At 42.4% G+C, this 18,125-nt stretch overlaps 1 protein-coding gene and 1 non-coding gene across 2 annotated transcripts; one reads left to right on the plus strand and one right to left on the minus strand.

Moving 5' to 3' along the window:
- Nucleotides 1-3,478: 3,478 nt before the first annotated feature.
- On the plus strand, nt 3,479-14,605 carry LOC125334368 (putative short-chain dehydrogenase/reductase family 42E member 2). Its single transcript, XM_048321174.1, has 11 exons — nt 3,479-4,359; nt 4,893-4,988; nt 5,965-6,022; nt 6,600-6,718; nt 7,796-7,871; nt 9,324-9,406; nt 10,644-10,781; nt 11,764-11,829; nt 12,494-12,557; nt 13,216-13,289; nt 13,863-14,605. The coding sequence occupies exons 1-11, from the start codon at nt 4,138-4,140 to the stop codon at nt 14,118-14,120; spliced, it is 1,254 nt and encodes a 417-aa protein (XP_048177131.1). The 5' UTR covers nt 3,479-4,137; the 3' UTR covers nt 14,121-14,605.
- A 1,053-nt stretch (nt 14,606-15,658) lies between these two features.
- TRNAL-UAG lies at nt 15,659-15,740 on the minus strand. Its single transcript has one exon. It is a non-coding gene; the product is annotated as a tRNA-Leu (tRNA).
- Nucleotides 15,741-18,125: the final 2,385 nt, after the last annotated feature.

Raw genomic sequence — 18,125 nt, forward strand, 5'->3', positions numbered from 1 at the left:
CTGTTTCATTTGTTACTCTGCAACTTTTACTAGGAATATGCGCCATAAATATACATATTACAGTTTTCTTACTTCAGAATTCTTTGAGCTTCTTACTGATATCTAAGCTCTTTCTGTTTATTTCTAAAATACATTCCAGCTCCTCAGCTGAAGCATTAATCAATATTTTGGCTAACTCAGGACCATGACAGGATGGCAAGGACTCCCCACAGTGCATTTCTCAATCCTGGTGAGCTTGGATTTGGAATAACACATATGGATAGCAGCTCTCCAGCCCAGCTCCCTATCTCAAACTTTGCCTTGACAAAAGGAAGGCACTTCCCTCTACCCTGCTGCCCTGCCAGCCCAGCCCCAGCTGAGGTGTCTGCTTGTGCAGAGTCATTGTCCCAGGAGATTACAGCTGAATCCCTGTTAGGGTGAATTTCAACTCTGCCTGCTGGATTTGCAGAGATTAACAGCAAAGCACCTTAGCTCTTGCTCTGAGCTGGAGTTTCGCGAGTGCAGAGTTTAAAATTCCAAAGGGGCATGTGATGGTGGTTTTTTCATGAAACTGGACAAGCTGACCACTTAATCACCTTGCACTGTAAACTGACATAAGCTAATTAACTTTACAGGCAAAAAGAGTCTAAGCTGGTGTCAAAGGAGGCTGTGAGAGTTGTTGCAGCTGCTGTCTTCTAAAATCCACATAATCTGCAGCCAGGAAATATCTACAAGTGGTACTTATTTCCTCACTTTAAAGATCACATCTCAATTTCCCCTTCTGCCTCTGAGAAAAACAGCACCATAAGAAAGCCAGAAACGGAGGTTTTTCCTACTGGCCTGGAGGATCCAGCATCACCACATCTAACCCTGGTACACTGGGAGTGCTTTTTGGAAGAACTTTCTTTATGATCACTGTATTTTGATGATTTTAATCCCAAGGGCTTTTATTCAAAGGGAAGATCTCAGTAGGGACTGCTCTGGGACCTGTGGTAGAACAGAACAAAGGAAAAGGGAGCTACCAAAGGAGAGCACTGGCAAATAAATGCAACAAGTTTGAACACTTGGTGTGCCTGGATAACTGAGGGGGGGGGAGAAAGGTTAGAGCAGCCAAGCCAGGAACCCAAAATTCCTGGGGGAAAGAGCAGCATTTCTAATGAAAGCCCTGTTTGTCCTGCAGCTGGAAAACAAAAGCAGGCACTATTTAACATGCAAGACACAGCCTGGCACTCAGAACACCTTCCAGCAACGTGCCTGAGTGTGGCAACTTTGCAGCCCTTGGAAAAGTGTTCAGTCAGGAAGGAACTGTTCTAAATGTACTGTGGTATTGGCTTTTCGCATGTTCCATCATTGTTATGAATGGATTGTGATGGTGGTTTTTTCATGTTCCTTAATGTTAGAAAAGCTTTGCCTGGGTTCTGTAATGTAATGCTGTAGAATGTCTGTAGTTTGGGTGCTCAGTTCGGCAAGGATTGGGGGGGTCTTCACATTCCTGGAAAATCTTATCAGAAGAAAAGAACCCAAAACCAGACGGAATGGAGCCAAGGAAAAAGATAAGACTGATAAGATGATACTCAGCAACTCCAAAGAATTAATGAATGATGCATAACGGTGATGAATACGAAATAAGCGATGTACTTTTAAAGCCTATCTTTTGGATGTAAAGCTGTGCCTTTGGATCTCTGCCGAAGCACCCGGCCATAACACCTTTTGTGCTGTTATCTCCTAATTGTCCCTTTTATTAAACTTTCCTTAAAATTTTACAAAGATTGAAGCTCGTTTTTCACAGAACCAAGGGCACAGTAAATTTGGGGAACAGCAGGTGGCAATGTCACTGAATCAGCCTGGGGCTGGTTCTACGATCACACCTGGATTTACAGTTTCTGTCATTTTGGACATAAAGTTATTGCCCGGCCACGATTCTACTGCTCAGTGATGCTCCAACAGGACCTGTGAAGATCTTATTTGTGTCATTAAAGAGTCAAACTCACCATGTGGCAATAATGTCAAGGAAAGCTGGCCCACAGACCAAAACAAAGCTGGTAGGCTACACTGGATGTCAAATGGGACTGGCAAATAATCTCGATTTCAGTTTACTTACAGAAACGCAAACTTAAAAATAAGATAAACACCCCTTAATCTCACAACTACAATCTGAGTTGTTGCTAGTCAAAAATAAGTACTTCGTTGCAGCATATGAACCATTCCAGGTGGAGACAAAATTCAAACTCATTTTAGCATCCTTTCCTTTCATGTTGTAAAACTAAAAAATATCAGCTGTGGTGCTCAGATCTCTCCCGTGGCTGGAGAGCACCATTCAACCAGATCTTAACACCACGTGATTTTAAAGCATTCGTCAATCACATCTTAACCCCCAGGACCAGAAATGCACTTTTCCATCAGTTTTCTTGGCATTATTCAGCTTTTCTCAGGATGAGGCCACTGAGTTTTCCCCCAGACCTGGCTGGCCTCTGTAAGAAAGACAAATCAATGTACTGAAGCTTCAGTACCAGCTGGGAATAGCCATTTCTCTTATTTCTGTGGGTCTTTACTGAGTCTCAGTTTAAGCTGGCTCTTGTTTGATTTACTCCTATTCTAACATAACTGCAGTGTGTCTTTAAGTGATTAAAATTTAATGAACGTTCAGACATGGCACAGGTGTAAGGAAAGAGGTAAACGTGTTCAAAGCTTGACTTCTGCCTGGAATGGGTAACTGAAATTCTGCATCTCCTGACCCTTTTCACACCCTCCCAGGCTCGAATGACCACCGGGAGGCTCAGGTGGAAAGGGACCTTAGCGCTTATTTGTTTATTTGCGCCTCTTTGGATACTCCTGCTGTTTCACAGGTGTCTCAGAAGTTCTGCATCTCTCTGAGCCATGTCCCACCACCGACTGTCCAACCAGTAAGCAGGAAGTGGTGTTTTTTTTCCTGAACAACCTGTTCAACAGGTACCTCAGTGTGGCCGGAGCCCTCGCTACCGACAGGATGCTTTTGAGCAGCAGTCACAGCTGTGTGAAGACACTTGGAGGTAAGAACCACCATAGGACGCTGTGGGATCCCTGGGACGCTCTGGCAACCCAGGAATACCGTGACATGCTGTGGGATCCCCAGGACGCTGTGGGCTACCAGGACGCCGTGTGACGAGCAGAATCCCAGGGATGCTGTGGGACGAGCAATATCTCAGGAAAGTTGGCAATCCTAAAGCTGCTGCCAGATGAGTGGGACCCACGGGTGCTGTGGGAGCCTGGGGGTGCGGTGGGATGTCAGAGATGCTGCGGGGTGAGCGGGCGCCGGGGATGCTGCGGGGCTGTTGGCGGGGCCGGGCCGGACGCTGCTGCCCGGAGCGGCTCCCGCGGCCGCTGCCCGCGCCGGCCCCGGGCCACAACGGCCACAACGGCGGCGGCCGCGGGAGCCGCCCGGGGCCGCGGGGACGGCCGGGGGCCCGGCCCGAGCACGAGTCCCTGCGCTGCCGCCCGGCCGATTTGCAAGTGAGATGCAAAGCCACCACTCGGGTGGCTTTGAATGTTTAATTGCGACCGGGGCACGGACGGGGGTGTCGGAAAGAGTCGGTAGTCACAGCCTCTGAAATGTCCTGACTGCCGGTGAGGAACCCCTGGAAGGGCAAGAACTCCCATGTTCAGGAAATAAGTGATTCACTATCATTTTTTTGTTAATGCAGTTATTAACCTTTTCTATAGCACAGCAGCTATTTTATTCGAGTTCCCCTCAAAAGCAAGGGATTTGATAGCCTTGTTCTCTGACACACCTTCTAAAGTTATAAGGATCCAGGCATCCCTCTTCCCTTCTGAAATCGTCATCTATCTCAACTCCAGCACTGCCAGTGATAACAACTCAGCATATTCTTAATTTATGTTCAGCTGCTGGTACTTAGAAAGAAGCTGGAAATACCACTTCTGTCAGACGTCTGCCTTGGCAGTAAACTGAGGACTGTAAATTCTGTTTTGCTTTTGTCTTTATCTCTCTTAAACAGGTTGCATTAAAGTCAGATTTTGCTGCTGTGAATAGATCTTGTTAACATGAAATTCCCTGAAATTGTCTGCATCCAGGAGTGCTATGGAGCAATTTTCACCATGTAGGAGGAATTGTTGCATGTATCTGGTAGTGCCAGGCAGTATTTCATTGACACAAAACCTACAATGAGTGTAGTAGCAACACCCTCTCGCGGAATCTCTGACTGCAAATGGAACAGAAATGCTGGAGCACACAATAAAATCCATATGAGAGCCGTGGTGACAGGAGGTGGTGGCTATTGTGGATACAAGCTGGGATGTGCTCTTGCCAACATAGGAGCTTCTGTTGTTCTGTGTGACATACACAAGCCTATGTGGCTGATTCCCAATGGAGTGACGTGGATCCAGGTATGATAAATAATATTTTCCGAACAGTCAAAGTTACTTCATTTTCCATAATGCCTTTTCTGCAATGTCTTACTAGTTTTCACAGAATCCAAATACCTAATTGCCAATAATTTCAAATTTCAGTAACCTTTTTAACTGCATGAATATCCCACATGAGTTTTGGTGAATGGATTTTAGTATATTTGAAATCAAGAAACCAGCAAAACCTGTAATGAACAGAGCAGTTTCACTCCTGACTCCTGAGGATCCTGCCCTCATGTAGGCCTTAGTTTGACCACCTGTAGAATAAACACTGGAGTATTGTGAACCTTAATGAATGTATTAAAGTCCTTTGGGTTGTATGGAAGACATGTATAATTATCAGCAAGTACTGAGGTATGCCCAGTTTTGAGTTTTGAGTCCCAGGACATACAGCAAGTACAGTTCTATGTATGCATTATATATATGGATTCCCTCTGTGCTAACCCACTGTATGACAAATGCTCACCTGCAGCTTTGATTTCAAATCAAACGTCTTTTCTTGTGTATTACAGACAGATATCAGGGATTACAATGCCATACTTGCAGCCTGTGAAGGGGCCGACTGTGTGTTTCATGTAGCTTCATATGGAATGTCAGGAACAGAGCAAGTGAGTCCACATAGTTTTGGTTTTTTCTGTGTGACTGCCCACACTGAGGGTGAGAGACTTGATGCTGTAACACTGTATGACAGATTTTCTCTCTTATTGCCCTGGTGTTTTGGTAAATTGCTCTGTGCAAAGTGGAGTGCCAGCTGCAAGCAGGCTGCTTGCAGACTGATTTCCTCTCCATTAGAGGCTCCACCTGGGAAGGTGTTTGAGATGGAAATGGCATTGAAAAGTTCTGAAATGTTGTGAAGATAAAAGAAAGGACAAGGGAGGCTGGTTCCCTCCGAAACCCTGATCCTTCCCTAAACCTTCACAGGTTTAAGGTGTAAGGTCACTTGGAAGAATAAAACCTGAACTAAATTATAAATTATTTCATATATCTGAATTATAACAATAACAGCATTTCAAGTCTTTAATTGTTTGCAATTGGGTAAAAAGCTGCAAGGATGCACTTGATGTAGGACTTGGAGTCACAGTTTTATAATTAGAGTTACAAGCACACGCATACACACACACAAACAAACATAACCCTTTCTTACCTTATTTAATAAGAGGAACTTCAGTAATTACCCTGTCTGGATAGAACAGCTCACTCATTGTTTGCCACTGAGCAATGCATAATTGGAATTGCTCTGGTTAGAGGCAACTGGTCACTGAAGTGCTACTGAAACACAGGTATTTAACATACTGCTGCAAGATATATAATAACTAGACATATATTTTTAGAAGCACCACAATTCTCTTTGCTTCAAGCAAACTAGTCTGTAAAAATACAAGAAAAATACAGGTATAATTTAAAAATAATGATTAGAGTGGTGATTAGTAATTCAGACTAGTGATTAGTCTGAAACAGCAGTCTAAATTACATTTTTAATAATTAAAGCACTAAATTATGTTTATTTGGGAATATTTATAACATCCCCCATTGAATTTAATATGTATTATTATTTTTAAATGCACAATTTCTTTCTTTTCTTAGTTGCATAAAGAAGAGATTGAATCTGTAAACATTAACGGGACAAGATTCATCCTTAATGGTAGGTATTTAACTGTGCCATTAGGTGTTAGTACAGCATATCAAATATCATATACCATTTAGAGAAGGCCAGTTAGCCTTTTTGGCACACTCTATTTGTTACCAACTACTTTACATTGTTGGCAGAAGATGAGGAAACACATCACGGGGGGGGGATATGCTCAATCCTGCCATGAAGCGTGATATGAGAGCCAGCACTGTAGTTACTACTTCAGCTTTTCAACACCTTGTTTGACTGATGTGGGAATCTGTATCCATGTAAGGAGTTAACCAATTCCCTGTGTATCTTGTAGCAGCTAACCTGGTTGCTAATACCTTGTGCACAGGCAGTGGGCAGCCCTTGAAGCAGAAGGACTTCTGCCCTGATGCCCAGCTCAGCATGTGCCAGAGAGTAAAGCACTTGCTTCTACACTGATGTCTTCCCTTTAAATATGCTACACTTTGCATTTCAACTCACCCAGTCACAGAATGGAAGCATTTTCTCTTTTAAGATTTGACACTTTCTTAGAAAAAACATCACACAAACTTTTTCCCCATATAATTTTCCAGTAATTAATTGACTTTCTACATTGCTACAGCCTGCAAACAACAAAACATCCCTCGGCTGATCTACACCAGCTCAGTGAATGTGGTGTTTGGAGGGCTTCCTATTGAAGACGGGGATGAGGAATCTTTGCAATATTTCCCAATTGACAAGGTATTTTGTTGTAGTGTATTTTCAAATTTCCTCTTTGTTTACTTTCGTGTTTCTGAAAAAGCCTGGAATTTTTATGACAGTGTTTTGCCAGATGCCAGAATCCAGGCACAAGAAAGGCCAGGTGGGATGAGAGTTTGAGCAACCTGACCCTGCCCATGGAAGAGCAGTTTGGAATGAGATGATCTCTGAAGTCCCTTCCAACCCAAATCATTCTGTGATTCTATGAAAGAAAAAAGAAAACTCTTTACACTCTTTGAAGATACTATTCACAACCTTGGCACATCAGTTTTATATACCTCAAAGTATATATTTCTTTGTTTTCCTATTAAGGCCTTGATTTTGGAAAATAACTTGCACAATGTATGTCACATTAACATCAGGGATATTCCACCTGGACATGAGGATTGTGTTATATGGCTTGGTTTCTCTTTAGCTATTTATTATCAATATGATTTTTTTGGTTTTCCCTGATTGAGGATGACATATATTGAATGTAGAGCTGATCTAGAAAAGCAGCCTATTTTTATATGGTTTTATTGCATTTAATTAAAAAAGAGAAAGTACTTCTGGCTGCTTTGCACACACAGTTGTTTTTTGTGTGCCTCTTCTCTCCATCAAGTACTTCACAGTCTTTCAAGAAGTAGAGATGGAGAGAAAATATTAATAATATTTTTAATAACATTTTGAATAACATTTTTTCTGGGACAATGCCACATTGAAGTGGACAGGATACTTCAGACCAAGTGTAATGACTTCAAAACTTGGCTTTTGACTTTTCCGTTACCTGAAGAAATCCAGATTACAAAGTAGTGATCAATTACATTCCTGGCAGCATTCAAAGCATACATATATTTATTGCTTCTCAAATGTGCTGAAATTAATTAAACAGATTTGCATACACAAAAATGCTTCCTTACTCTAGAAATATTCATGTTTTACCCCGAACCTAATACCCCACAACTTCTGTATTTTGAGGTATTTGTTGCCATCTGCTAAGTAAAGACTAGTGAAGAAGAGATGCCTCTCTGCCCTGTCATTTCAGGAACAGATACAAATATTTTTGCTTTTTCTCTGTAGCTCGTTGACCATTATTCCAGAACCAAATCAATTGCAGAACAAATGATACTAGCAGCTAATGGATCTCCACTAGCAGGTACTTTTGTCTGAGCATGAATTCATAGTAGAAGTTACTACTCCTGTTCTTGTTCATCCCCAAAATCCTGTGTCCTGTATCAATCCTTAGTAGACAAGATTGCCCAGCAGTTATGAAATTAACTTACCAAGCCTCTCTCACAAACAAAAGTATTTTCACTTAAAAGTTACTTTTAATTGGTTTTAAGTTCCCACGATGTCTGTGAAGGGTTTTAGCATGGTAGCAGTAAGTTCAGTATGTTAATAAAAAATAATAAGAAAGCTATAAATTAAACAAAACCAAGTGTTTAATGTCACTGTCTCATGCAACATAAGTAAAACATGAATGCTGATTCAATTGTTACGTACCACACACCCCCTCAAGTTATATATTAAAATCTGAAATAGCCACCTGAGCCTAGAGCCTGGAATTATTTATTAGTGCTTCCCAAAGTTTTCCATGCTGAAGAAGCCAGTTATACACTTGAATACTTAAGCTCACCTGTGAGATACTATAACTGCCAGTGCAAAACAAATTAATGTAAAGTGCAACATGATTCTATGTGACCAAGTGATACTGAGCTAAATTTAGCTGTGGACAACTTACAGGAAAGACTTTTCACTTGATACTTGCAGAGGGCTATAAGAGGTAGAAAGTCCATGATGGGAACTCCATCCCAACAAAATTATTTGGTTTAAAATAAGAAAGGGTTTTTTTTTTTTCCCTTTTATTTCCTTAGCAGCACTTCACATCAAAGCCCCTCCTAATTTTGGGACCAATACACATTTCTGCATTTGTCAATGAAATTAGAACCACTCAGTGTTCCAAACATCCCATTTTGATCCTGTGCCATAGCAAGACTGAGTATTTTATATGTTTACAAGTACTATTAAGAACAGTTATTAGCAGGTGATGGAATAGCCAACTGATGTACTTGGGAAGATTGGACTTTTATGATCCCACTGAAATTGTCAAGAGCTTCTACCTCCCTCCACTGGGAGCTGCACCTGCTGTTGAAGGAACATTTCAGCTCTACCTTGTACTGCTAACAAGTCACTGCTTCCCATCAATAGTTTTGTGTGGCATTAGTTGGTTTCATTCCACTATCCAATAGATTTTCAAATAATCTGCTCACTTCAGCAAACTCATCACCACAGTTGGCACATGCATTCACTGCTCTGGCACAGGGACAAGGGACTGATCAGAAAGTGATTTTTAACTATCTGGTATTTTCTAGCAACACAACTATGCTTGCAAGACTTCTTTGAATCTTATCTTGCTGTTTTGCATGCTCTGATTCTCCCAATTTAATATCCAACTACTAATGCAGAACCTTTTGGTATGTATTGTTTTTTAAGGTTGTGAAATGAATTTATTTCAGAGTAAGTTCTGCTGCCACAGCCTTTGGTTCATCCAAACATATAATGTAGTCATGTGAAGCTCTCTTAAGAATGGTCTTATCCCATGTTCTAGGAGGTGGAATACTCCATACGTGTGTTCTTCGCCCACCAGGAATCTATGGACCAGAAGAGCAGAGACACTTGCCAAGGCTAGCAGTATGTCATCTGAATTTTTTAACCAGCAGAGTTTTCTATGATATGGATAAAAAGCTGAAAGGAGCATCACTTATTTTTATTATAAATTGACTGGTCTTACTGGGTAGCAATTCAACAATTCAATTGTCTGCTGAGGATATTATAACTTTTTTTAACAAGCATTATATCTGTAAAGAGTGTAGATTTAAAAAGCCTTTTTTTTTGAAATACGAACACACGAAAATCCAGCTTTATAATGTAATGATTACTGTAAGATTCAGGCCAATCCATGATATTTCAAATGTCTGTTTACATGCAACTTACACCAAATGGTTTAAAATACTAATGAAAAGGGATACAGCAAAATATCTTATTTCCACTCTCAACTATTAACAGCTTTCACTGTCCAATGAAGCAGGTTCCAGAGCTGGAAGTACCCTCTGGTACAACAGGTTACTGAAGGGCAGCAGCTGAGGTGTTCACATTTTGCTCTTTTTCACTGGCTTTTAAACTGCAAGGCCAACAGATGATGTTTGGAACATGATCCCTGTAGAATTCTGTGAGCCAGTTATTTTAAAAGAATTAGCGTAATATAAAGTTATGCACAGCTTTCAGGAAATTACAGATTCAAGTTGACCACATAATAAATATTTTTGGTTTGTGGCCGAGGTAGGAAATTATACTAGAGTCAGCTAAAACATACTTTATCATCTTGTAAATAATTTTAAGAATGCAAAATGTCATTTCAGTTAAATCTGAGATGGGTTTTTTAGCCCCTTTAAAAAAATATAATATTTTTAAATGTCTATTTGATTTTGAGCGTATTTGTTTTGAGCCAATTTTAAGGCCTTATGCAACTGTCATGTTTTGCAGTTTCTAAAATTCACCTATTTAATGAAAATGACACTTTCCTTCCAGCCAAAGTGTACCTTCCAGTTTTTCCTAGCCAAAGATATTTGATAAATTTGATACAATTTAGTGAATACTTTTGATCCACTTAGAAGTGTATCTTACCTTTCCATACAATATTTTACTTATCCCTAGAACAGACTTGTATTTTTTGTAAATTCAGGACATATTGCAATACATTTTTTGACATTTTCTCATGAGAAGTTCTCTTGAATATTTTTAATTGATTCATGTATTTTATTTTTTTTTTTTTAAGTAGAGATAAACCTACATTTATCTGGACAAGAAAGTGCACTTTAGCTCATTCTAAAACCCATTTTGCTTTGGTTTAATGTTTGTTTGTCTACAGAAGATTATTGAGAGAAGGCTACTTAGCTTCAAGTTTGGGGACCCTACTGTTAAAATGAACTGGATACATGTTGAGAATTTTGTACAAGCTCATATTCTGGCTGCTGAAGCTCTCACCCCTGAAAAGAGCTACATAGCTGTAAGTACACAGTAAAAGCACCACAGATTTCATGTGTCAGTGGATCCTGCCACTGTATCCTGTGCTGTAGTAACCAGTGCACTAATCAGTGTTACTGTCCTTCAGCTTACGTTGTTGTCTGTGTTTTCAGCTGATAAATGTGCTACGAGCAATGTGGGATGGGGCACAGTGTTAGCTGTTGGTGTTGGTTCAGAGATGGAATATTCAGTTCTGTAAGAACAGCTCCATCTTTGCATTTTTAAAATTTAATATCTGTCATTTCTGAAAGATGAGCAAAGAATGTTTGCCATGTTGGAAATGAAACTGCAAGTTCAGGCAGATTCATCCCATTCCCCTGTACAGGTCCAGATTTAATGTCCTGAACTGTGATGGTCAGTTCTTCCCATACCGTGTGCCAACAGAGGCACATTTCATTTGGGTTCATTGCTTTCAAAACCAGTTACAGCTGTTCTCCTCCTTGTAAATCAGGTTTTTATTCACCTGAAGCACTGCCCTGAGAGTAAATTAGAAAGAGTTTCAAAGTAGATTAAACTACTTTTTCTAAAAGCAAAAGGAAAGCAGGAACGTAGACCTTGGCTACACAGGGGTCTTCTGGATTCCAGTGAGCCTTAACTAGACCCAGAGCAGAACGTGTTCCACCCTCTGGTGAACACCTGCCAGCAGCACCAGGAGATCCAGCACCACCTCCAGTGGTGTCTCTGCACAGTCAGTACAGCCACTCTGAACAGGCACAACTATAATAAATCATTTACTCCAAGGCATGTTAATCACACAAACCATTTGGTCACCAATTTCTTTGCACACAACAGTGCAACTGATTGAAACACAAGCAGAGAGTTTGTGACCTGTGTGTGCATCCACTCATACTTGGTATTGCTGTGTTATTTTTAAGCTATTCATAAGGAGTGAGATAAAGAAAAAGAAGTGAATATATATGCAGTATTATTTTTGCTGACTTATCTCTTCTTTACCTCTTTAACAGAGTGGCCAGGTGTATTTCATTCATGATGGCGAAAAATCCAACCTTTTTGAATGGTTAACTCCACTTGTATGTGCAATATTAATCTTCAAATACATCAATTTCTTTAACTGTATGCAACTCCAGCTTTTGTGTGCATGTTACATTTCGTATGTTTGCTTTGGGTGTGAGTTCCACATGGAACTCTCTGAATGTGGGTTTAATTCGTGCTTGAATTTCAGTGTGATCAGCACTGTAACAAAGCTCACCCAAAATACTACATTAAAGCAAATGTCTTCCCTGAGGCCAAAGGACCATTTACACCAGCACCCTGTCCTGAGCTGTTATTGGCTTCATTTTTGGGGCATGCAGATGGGAATAATAGGTACTTTGGGTGGGCAAAAAATATGTCTTAAGTATTCAACTATTCATTCGTTTCAAAATACCATTTAATTGTTAATGATAGGCTCAAAATCCTAAACATGTCATGATGTTAAATTAGGTATCAGCCCACCATGACATTTCAAGTAATTATTATAATTTTTTTGCCTTCTTTTAAGACTGACATTTGAAAATGACATAGTGTCTGTGGGTGACATTTAACTGGAATCCCCTTAAAAATTAAAAATAGTAAGAGCAATGATTATTTTTTCTCTTTTAACAGTAAATATTTCCACAAATATCTTCTATATAGAAACTTTAAAACTTGTTTGAAGTTTCTGGGGTTTTTCATTTTTTTTTAAATTTTTTTCAGTTTGAAAGATTAGGTTGCAGTAAGCCATGGATACGTATTCCTACTTCCTTCGTTTATGCATCAGGTAAAATATTTTATCAACATTTCTCTTTCCTGTCCATGCTACCCTCATTCCTCTGTAATATAATATTGTTGTATTTCATTTGCCCACAATTTTTATTTTCATGTATAAAAAGAATATGCTGTGGGCTCACCTAGTGTTCAGCAGGGTGAAATTCAGCTCTGTGCAGTATGTTGAAACCAGAATGATCTCTTATTCAAGTTCCACTAAAACAGGTTTTATGTAGGACCTAACAGATTTATAACTTTGTGGAGTTAATTATAAAAAAAGTTAAATGTAAAATTCCATGACTTTATGAAATATGCTGAAGAATATCTGCTTTGCTGCATGGGTAAATGTCTTGTTCTCTCTAGAATCAAATCCCCTGTGCAGCTCAGACAGAATCCAACTGAGTTCTCTGTCACCATATTTTCTATGAAGCCACATGACCTTTTCAGTGGATCTGTGCCCAACCATACAAACCCTTTTCCCACAAGCACGATAATTAAAATTAAATCCAGTCCCTTGTGAGCAAGTAGTCTTGATGGTGTTAGTAAGGGTGCCCCAAGCTCTCGGGTCTGTGATTATCCTTCACGAGCATTTACAGTGTGAGATTTGTCACAATCATAATGGCAAAGCAACTTACTGTTCTTACCTCAAGTAGAAATCTTTTATTATGCAGCCACATTCATGGAACACCTTCATTCGATTCTGAGACCATTTGTTGACCTGCCCCCACTGCTGACCAGAAATGAGGTAAAGTCTGTGCTTGTAAACTCCCCTTAATTCTCACGGGATCCATACATGTTAATATGAGAGAGACTTTTAAGATTAAGTTGGTAGAAAGTAAAATTCACCCAGCGTTACTTCAGCCTCCAGTTTCCAAGGCAAATACATGCATTGTGTACAATTTAGGCAACGTATTCTGCTTGTTGCCATGATTTTGGAAAAGAGCTTTATGCTTCCAATCTGGGAGGGGCTTCTTCAGCTCCTCCCTTCCAAGGGCCAGTATCCTGCATGGCTTGGCTGGGCCTTTAGGCTTTGATGTGCCTCTTTGAGTACCTAAGCAAGAGAACAACAGCAGAACATTTTTTGTGGATGTTTACAGATTCTACTTTGCATCTTTTAATGCCTCTTTGTCCTTTCAAGAATCTCCTTTTGAGTGGACAATTTTAAAAATAATGTGTGCGATACTCATAGGACGTTGGTATAACGTTGTGGGGTTTTTATATTTTATGTTTCCTTTAACTGTGTCTTTGCTACCATTTACAGTTTGTTCCAGTTGCCTGTGTATTCATAGCTTTCTATGTTGACTCTTTTGCCCTGTAGGTACAGAACATTTCTGTAACTCACACATTTCGAATAGACAAGGCACGGACTCAGCTGGGGTACCACCCACTGAAGTATGACTTCGCTGATTCTGTGGACCACTACATTAAATCCAGACCACAACCCTCGAATTATTACCTCTTCCTCAATATTTTGCTTACTTTAATTGTTACTTTAGTTTTGTTTTTTCTTTCTTTAAGACTTGATAGCCTTTCAGTTTTGCATTTTTTTAAAGAAAGACGACACGGACCTGCATAAACTGCACAGTCACAGTACTGCCACTCGGATAATTCTAACCTCCACAATAGTTACTGGCAGCTACTTTTAAATTTACAAACAAAATCATAACAGATCAGTGGCTGGACCTGAGAAATTAAAATACAGTAAAGAATAATTGCCAAATCACCGAAACACAACTAGAGTCAAGATTGTTGCGTCTATTTCAACCCAAAACTTTCCAAATTGATTGCTGAAGTAAATGAGAACCTGCAGAAAGAACAAGAGCTGCAGACAGCCTGCAGTGCTTCACCAGTGAAGAAAAATGGCTGAAATGAGGAGAAAGACTGACCACAGCTTCTGTCATGACTCACTACCTTGGGGAACAGAGGAACAAGCAAAGGGACAGACAGAACAGATTACTGCAAATAACACACACCAGGCCTACAGAGACTTCACATTGTGTGATTTTGTGAATTAGCTCTATCACCGCATCTGAGGGAAAATAAAAGTGTACTTGAAACATTGCCGAAGTCCATGCTGTGCTTCTGCACAATGTCCCAGAACTGCTCCCTGCCCTGCCCCTGGTGCAGAGCTAGGGGCTACATGCTGGTAGGGTTTTTCACGGGTCAAAACTGGGTATTTTAGTTAAATTGGAAGTTACATTAGTAAGCTACATTAGTTAAGTGTATTTATGTCACAGTAGAGGAATCTGCCACTATGGGTTGCACAGATCTTTGTATAGCTTCCTTCACCTCCTGTAGTTAGGGGTAACAACTAACACAGTTCAGTTGCTCCTCAGCTGAACTTAAAGCACCAAATTTCTGAAGTACAGCAGCTGTACTGAGCAAATCCCTGCAGCAGCTAAAGTGAACAATGTGCTTTTCAAATTACTGTTCAGCTACAACGCACCTAAAAGCACGGTCAGGGAGGCTCTGGCTCCTTCCCATCCACTACTCACAGTGGGAATTTATCAGAGAAATCTCCTTCCCATCTGCACCTTTCCAACGTGTAACATGGAGAAGGAACAACCAGGAGCAGGATGCAAACAGTAAGGGAGCTTGGGAAAGGACTAGGGATGAGAGCTTGAGAAATCGTGGTCTGGGGTGGAGTGATCATGGACGGAAAGGACTAGGGATGAGAGCTTGAGAAATCATGGTCTGGGGTGGAGTGATCATGGACGGATTTGAGAATTCCGGAGAAGGTGCCAACACTGGCACCTCCCCTCAGTCCAGGGCAGGCGCAAAGCCCAAGTGCCAGGCCCGCAGGTCGGGGTGCTGTAACCCAAAAGTGGGGCAGAAAGGCAGAACCACTGAAAATTACAGTGTTTCTCGTTTTATTCTTAAAGCAAGAGGCTCACACAGTGGATAATCCCTTTTCCCTAGCACATATCACAACTTCTATTATTGATTTTAAAGAATGAGATCTCCAAGCCCAGCACCACCGCCCCGCGGGCGGAGTGTCCGGCCCGTTCAGCGACGGTCTCACCGTGCCGGTCCCGGGCCGCCCCCGCCGGCGGCTCCCGCGTTCCCGCTGTGCGGGTGACGAAAAGGAGCCGCCGCGGCGGGGACAAAACAGCTTGGCAGCGGTGGGATTCGAACCCACGCCATCGAAATGACTGGAGCCTAAATCCAGCGCCTTAGACCACTCGGCCACGCTACCGCCTGGCTCCTCAACCGCCCGCCAGGCCTCTTTCACGGGGCAGCGCCGCCGTTCTCCCCCTCTATCTCTGTACGTTGCCCACCCGTGTCGCGGTACCACACCGCCTGCAGCGCCCGCCGCGCTCCGGGAACGCCGCTGCTGCCGTCGGCCCAGGCCCGGCGCTCTCTGTGCCCGCGGCTGCGGCGGCGCCGCCGAGCCCGGCCTAGCGCAGTCCCTGCTCCCGCCCGACAGGTGGCGCCGCGGCCCCGCGCCCGGGCTCGCAGCGTGGCTGCGGCTCCCTCGCTCGGGCTGGGCCAGACCTTGAGCCTCGGCCCCGTCTTCCAGGGGCTCCGGCTGCGGGGCCGTGCCTCGGGGCACTTTGTCCGCGGCAGGCCCAGGCCAGCATCTCGGCAAAGCGCTGCCGTGCGGACTGTGCCCCACAGCAAGTGCACCGGTGGCGGATCAGCTCCAGCTGCTCCTCGGGAGGGCTTTGCGCACGGATCTGCAACCCCAGCGATGGCTGTGCCGTGGACACGCAGGCTCGAGGGCAGGCCTTGGCCGGTCCCTTGGCAGCCTCGATAGCAGGTCTGCACACAGCTCCCAGCCGTGAAAAGGGTCCGTCCTGCCCCGTATCAGGCACCCGCTGCCTTCCCTGCCCACCAGAGCACATGTGCAGCCCAAGAGCTGCCAGCTCGCTGCGAGGCCAGTGACCTTCCCAGGCAGCTGCTCACTTGGCATTGCAGTGTGTCCTCAGCTGAACCATTCCCACCCAACACGGGAGGCCCCGGCTGCCTTTATCTCGCTGGCAGCTGGTGGCCGGGGCTGCCTGGACACAGAGTGTCGTCCTGCTGCATTGGTGCCTCGCTTACCTGCTGCCACTGAGCTCAGGCACGGTGTGAGCACGTGCTTTTCCTGTCCACCTCAATGAGAGAGCTGGGTTTGGCATCCAGAGCCAGATTCAGGCTGTCACTGGTGAGTAGAAAGATGAATTCTCATGCTCTGGGAGGCCTGCAGGAGAAATTTGTATAATTACTTTGTGGACAGAGTTAAAAATATCAATACTAAATGCCATGCAATTAAAACAATATGGGAAAATTATGTCTACCATTGCCCTTCTTCCTGTAGAAAGTCATGCACTGGTGGCTCCAGGAAGTTCAAGGTATGTTACATGCACCTGCCATATGGCTGGAGTGAGGTTTGTGACCAACTTGATTTACCTTGTAAGAGCAGATTGTTATAGGAGTATGAGGGCACAAATTGTCAGGGAATTGATTGATTTAAAGGCAAGTTTTAAATCTGCAGATTTAAATGAACGCAGAATAAAATTGCTCCAAAAGTTAGTATCATGTGGGGTGTGCTCTTCTTTTTCCTTCCAAAAACCACAGTTCCCTAGAGCAATGATTTCTAAAGGGAACCTTATTTAAAATGAGCATGCTGAAACTTTACAAGCTACAGTGCTCTTGGAAAAAAAAATACATGCAGTGCTGAACATACTCAGTGGAAGAATAACGTACTAGACTAGCAGGTCACTAATTTCCTTAAGTTTTAATATTTTCAAACAAAACAAAAAAGGGAATAGAACTCTTTAAGTGTAAAGGATGTAACACATAATGTATAAATAGCAAACTAAAACTGGAAGATACAGCATGTCTGGGCCTATACCTGATTTCAACATGTCTTTAGTTTTTCATCATCACTGATTGTTCTTTTAAGAAAATGTTATAGAGAAGAAAAGCTCGAGGCTTAAACCTGGGAATAAGTACACCCTTGCACCAGGGTAGCAGAACTGGCTTATGTAAAAGCATGAGAAATGTGTAGCTTGAGACTAGAGCAGAATGCTCTCCAGGAGGATTTATGGCACAAGACAGCTGTGTGCCACTGGGTTCCTTTTAGTTCAAAACAATGCCGAGTATTTTGTGTCCAGAGAAGGGAAACAGAGCTGGTGAAGGGTCTAGAGGGTAAGTCCTGTGACGAGCAGCTGAAGGAGCTGGGGGTGTTTAGCCTCGAGAAAAGGAGGCTCTCTGCAACTACCTGAAAGGAGGTTGTGGCAAGGTGGGGACCAGTCTCTCCTCCCAAGTAACAAGACAAAAGGAAATGGCCCCATGCTGCATTGGGGGAGTTCAGGTTGGATATTAGAAAAAATGTCTTCACTGAAAGAGTGGATTAAGCATTGGAACAGGCTGCCTAGGGAAGTGGCAGAGTCACCATCCCTGGAAGTGGTCAAAAAACAAGCAGATGTGGCACTTTGTGATACAGTCTAGTGGGTATGGTGGGATTCAGTGGAAGGTTGCTCTTAACCTTGGAGGTCTTTTGCAGCCTTAATGACTCCATGATTTGCCTGAGTTTAAAACGAGCTACTCTCATGACGTGTTCAGTTGTGCTCACGTATCACACCAGCTACAGCAT

This window comes from Corvus hawaiiensis, chromosome 16 (genome assembly GCF_020740725.1).
Source record: "Corvus hawaiiensis isolate bCorHaw1 chromosome 16, bCorHaw1.pri.cur, whole genome shotgun sequence".
In the NCBI taxonomy this organism is placed as follows: Eukaryota; Metazoa; Chordata; class Aves; order Passeriformes; family Corvidae; genus Corvus; species Corvus hawaiiensis.

Coding starts and splice junctions, on each gene's coding strand:
- LOC125334368 (XM_048321174.1), top strand. CDS start 4,138: ATGAGTGTAGTAGCAACACCCTCTCGCGGAATCTCTGACTGCAAATGG. Junction 6,023..6,599: donor GACAAGATTCATCCTTAATG/GTAGGTATTTAA, acceptor ACATTGCTACAG/CCTGCAAACAACAAAACATC. Junction 7,872..9,323: donor TAATGGATCTCCACTAGCAG/GTACTTTTGTCT, acceptor CCCATGTTCTAG/GAGGTGGAATACTCCATACG.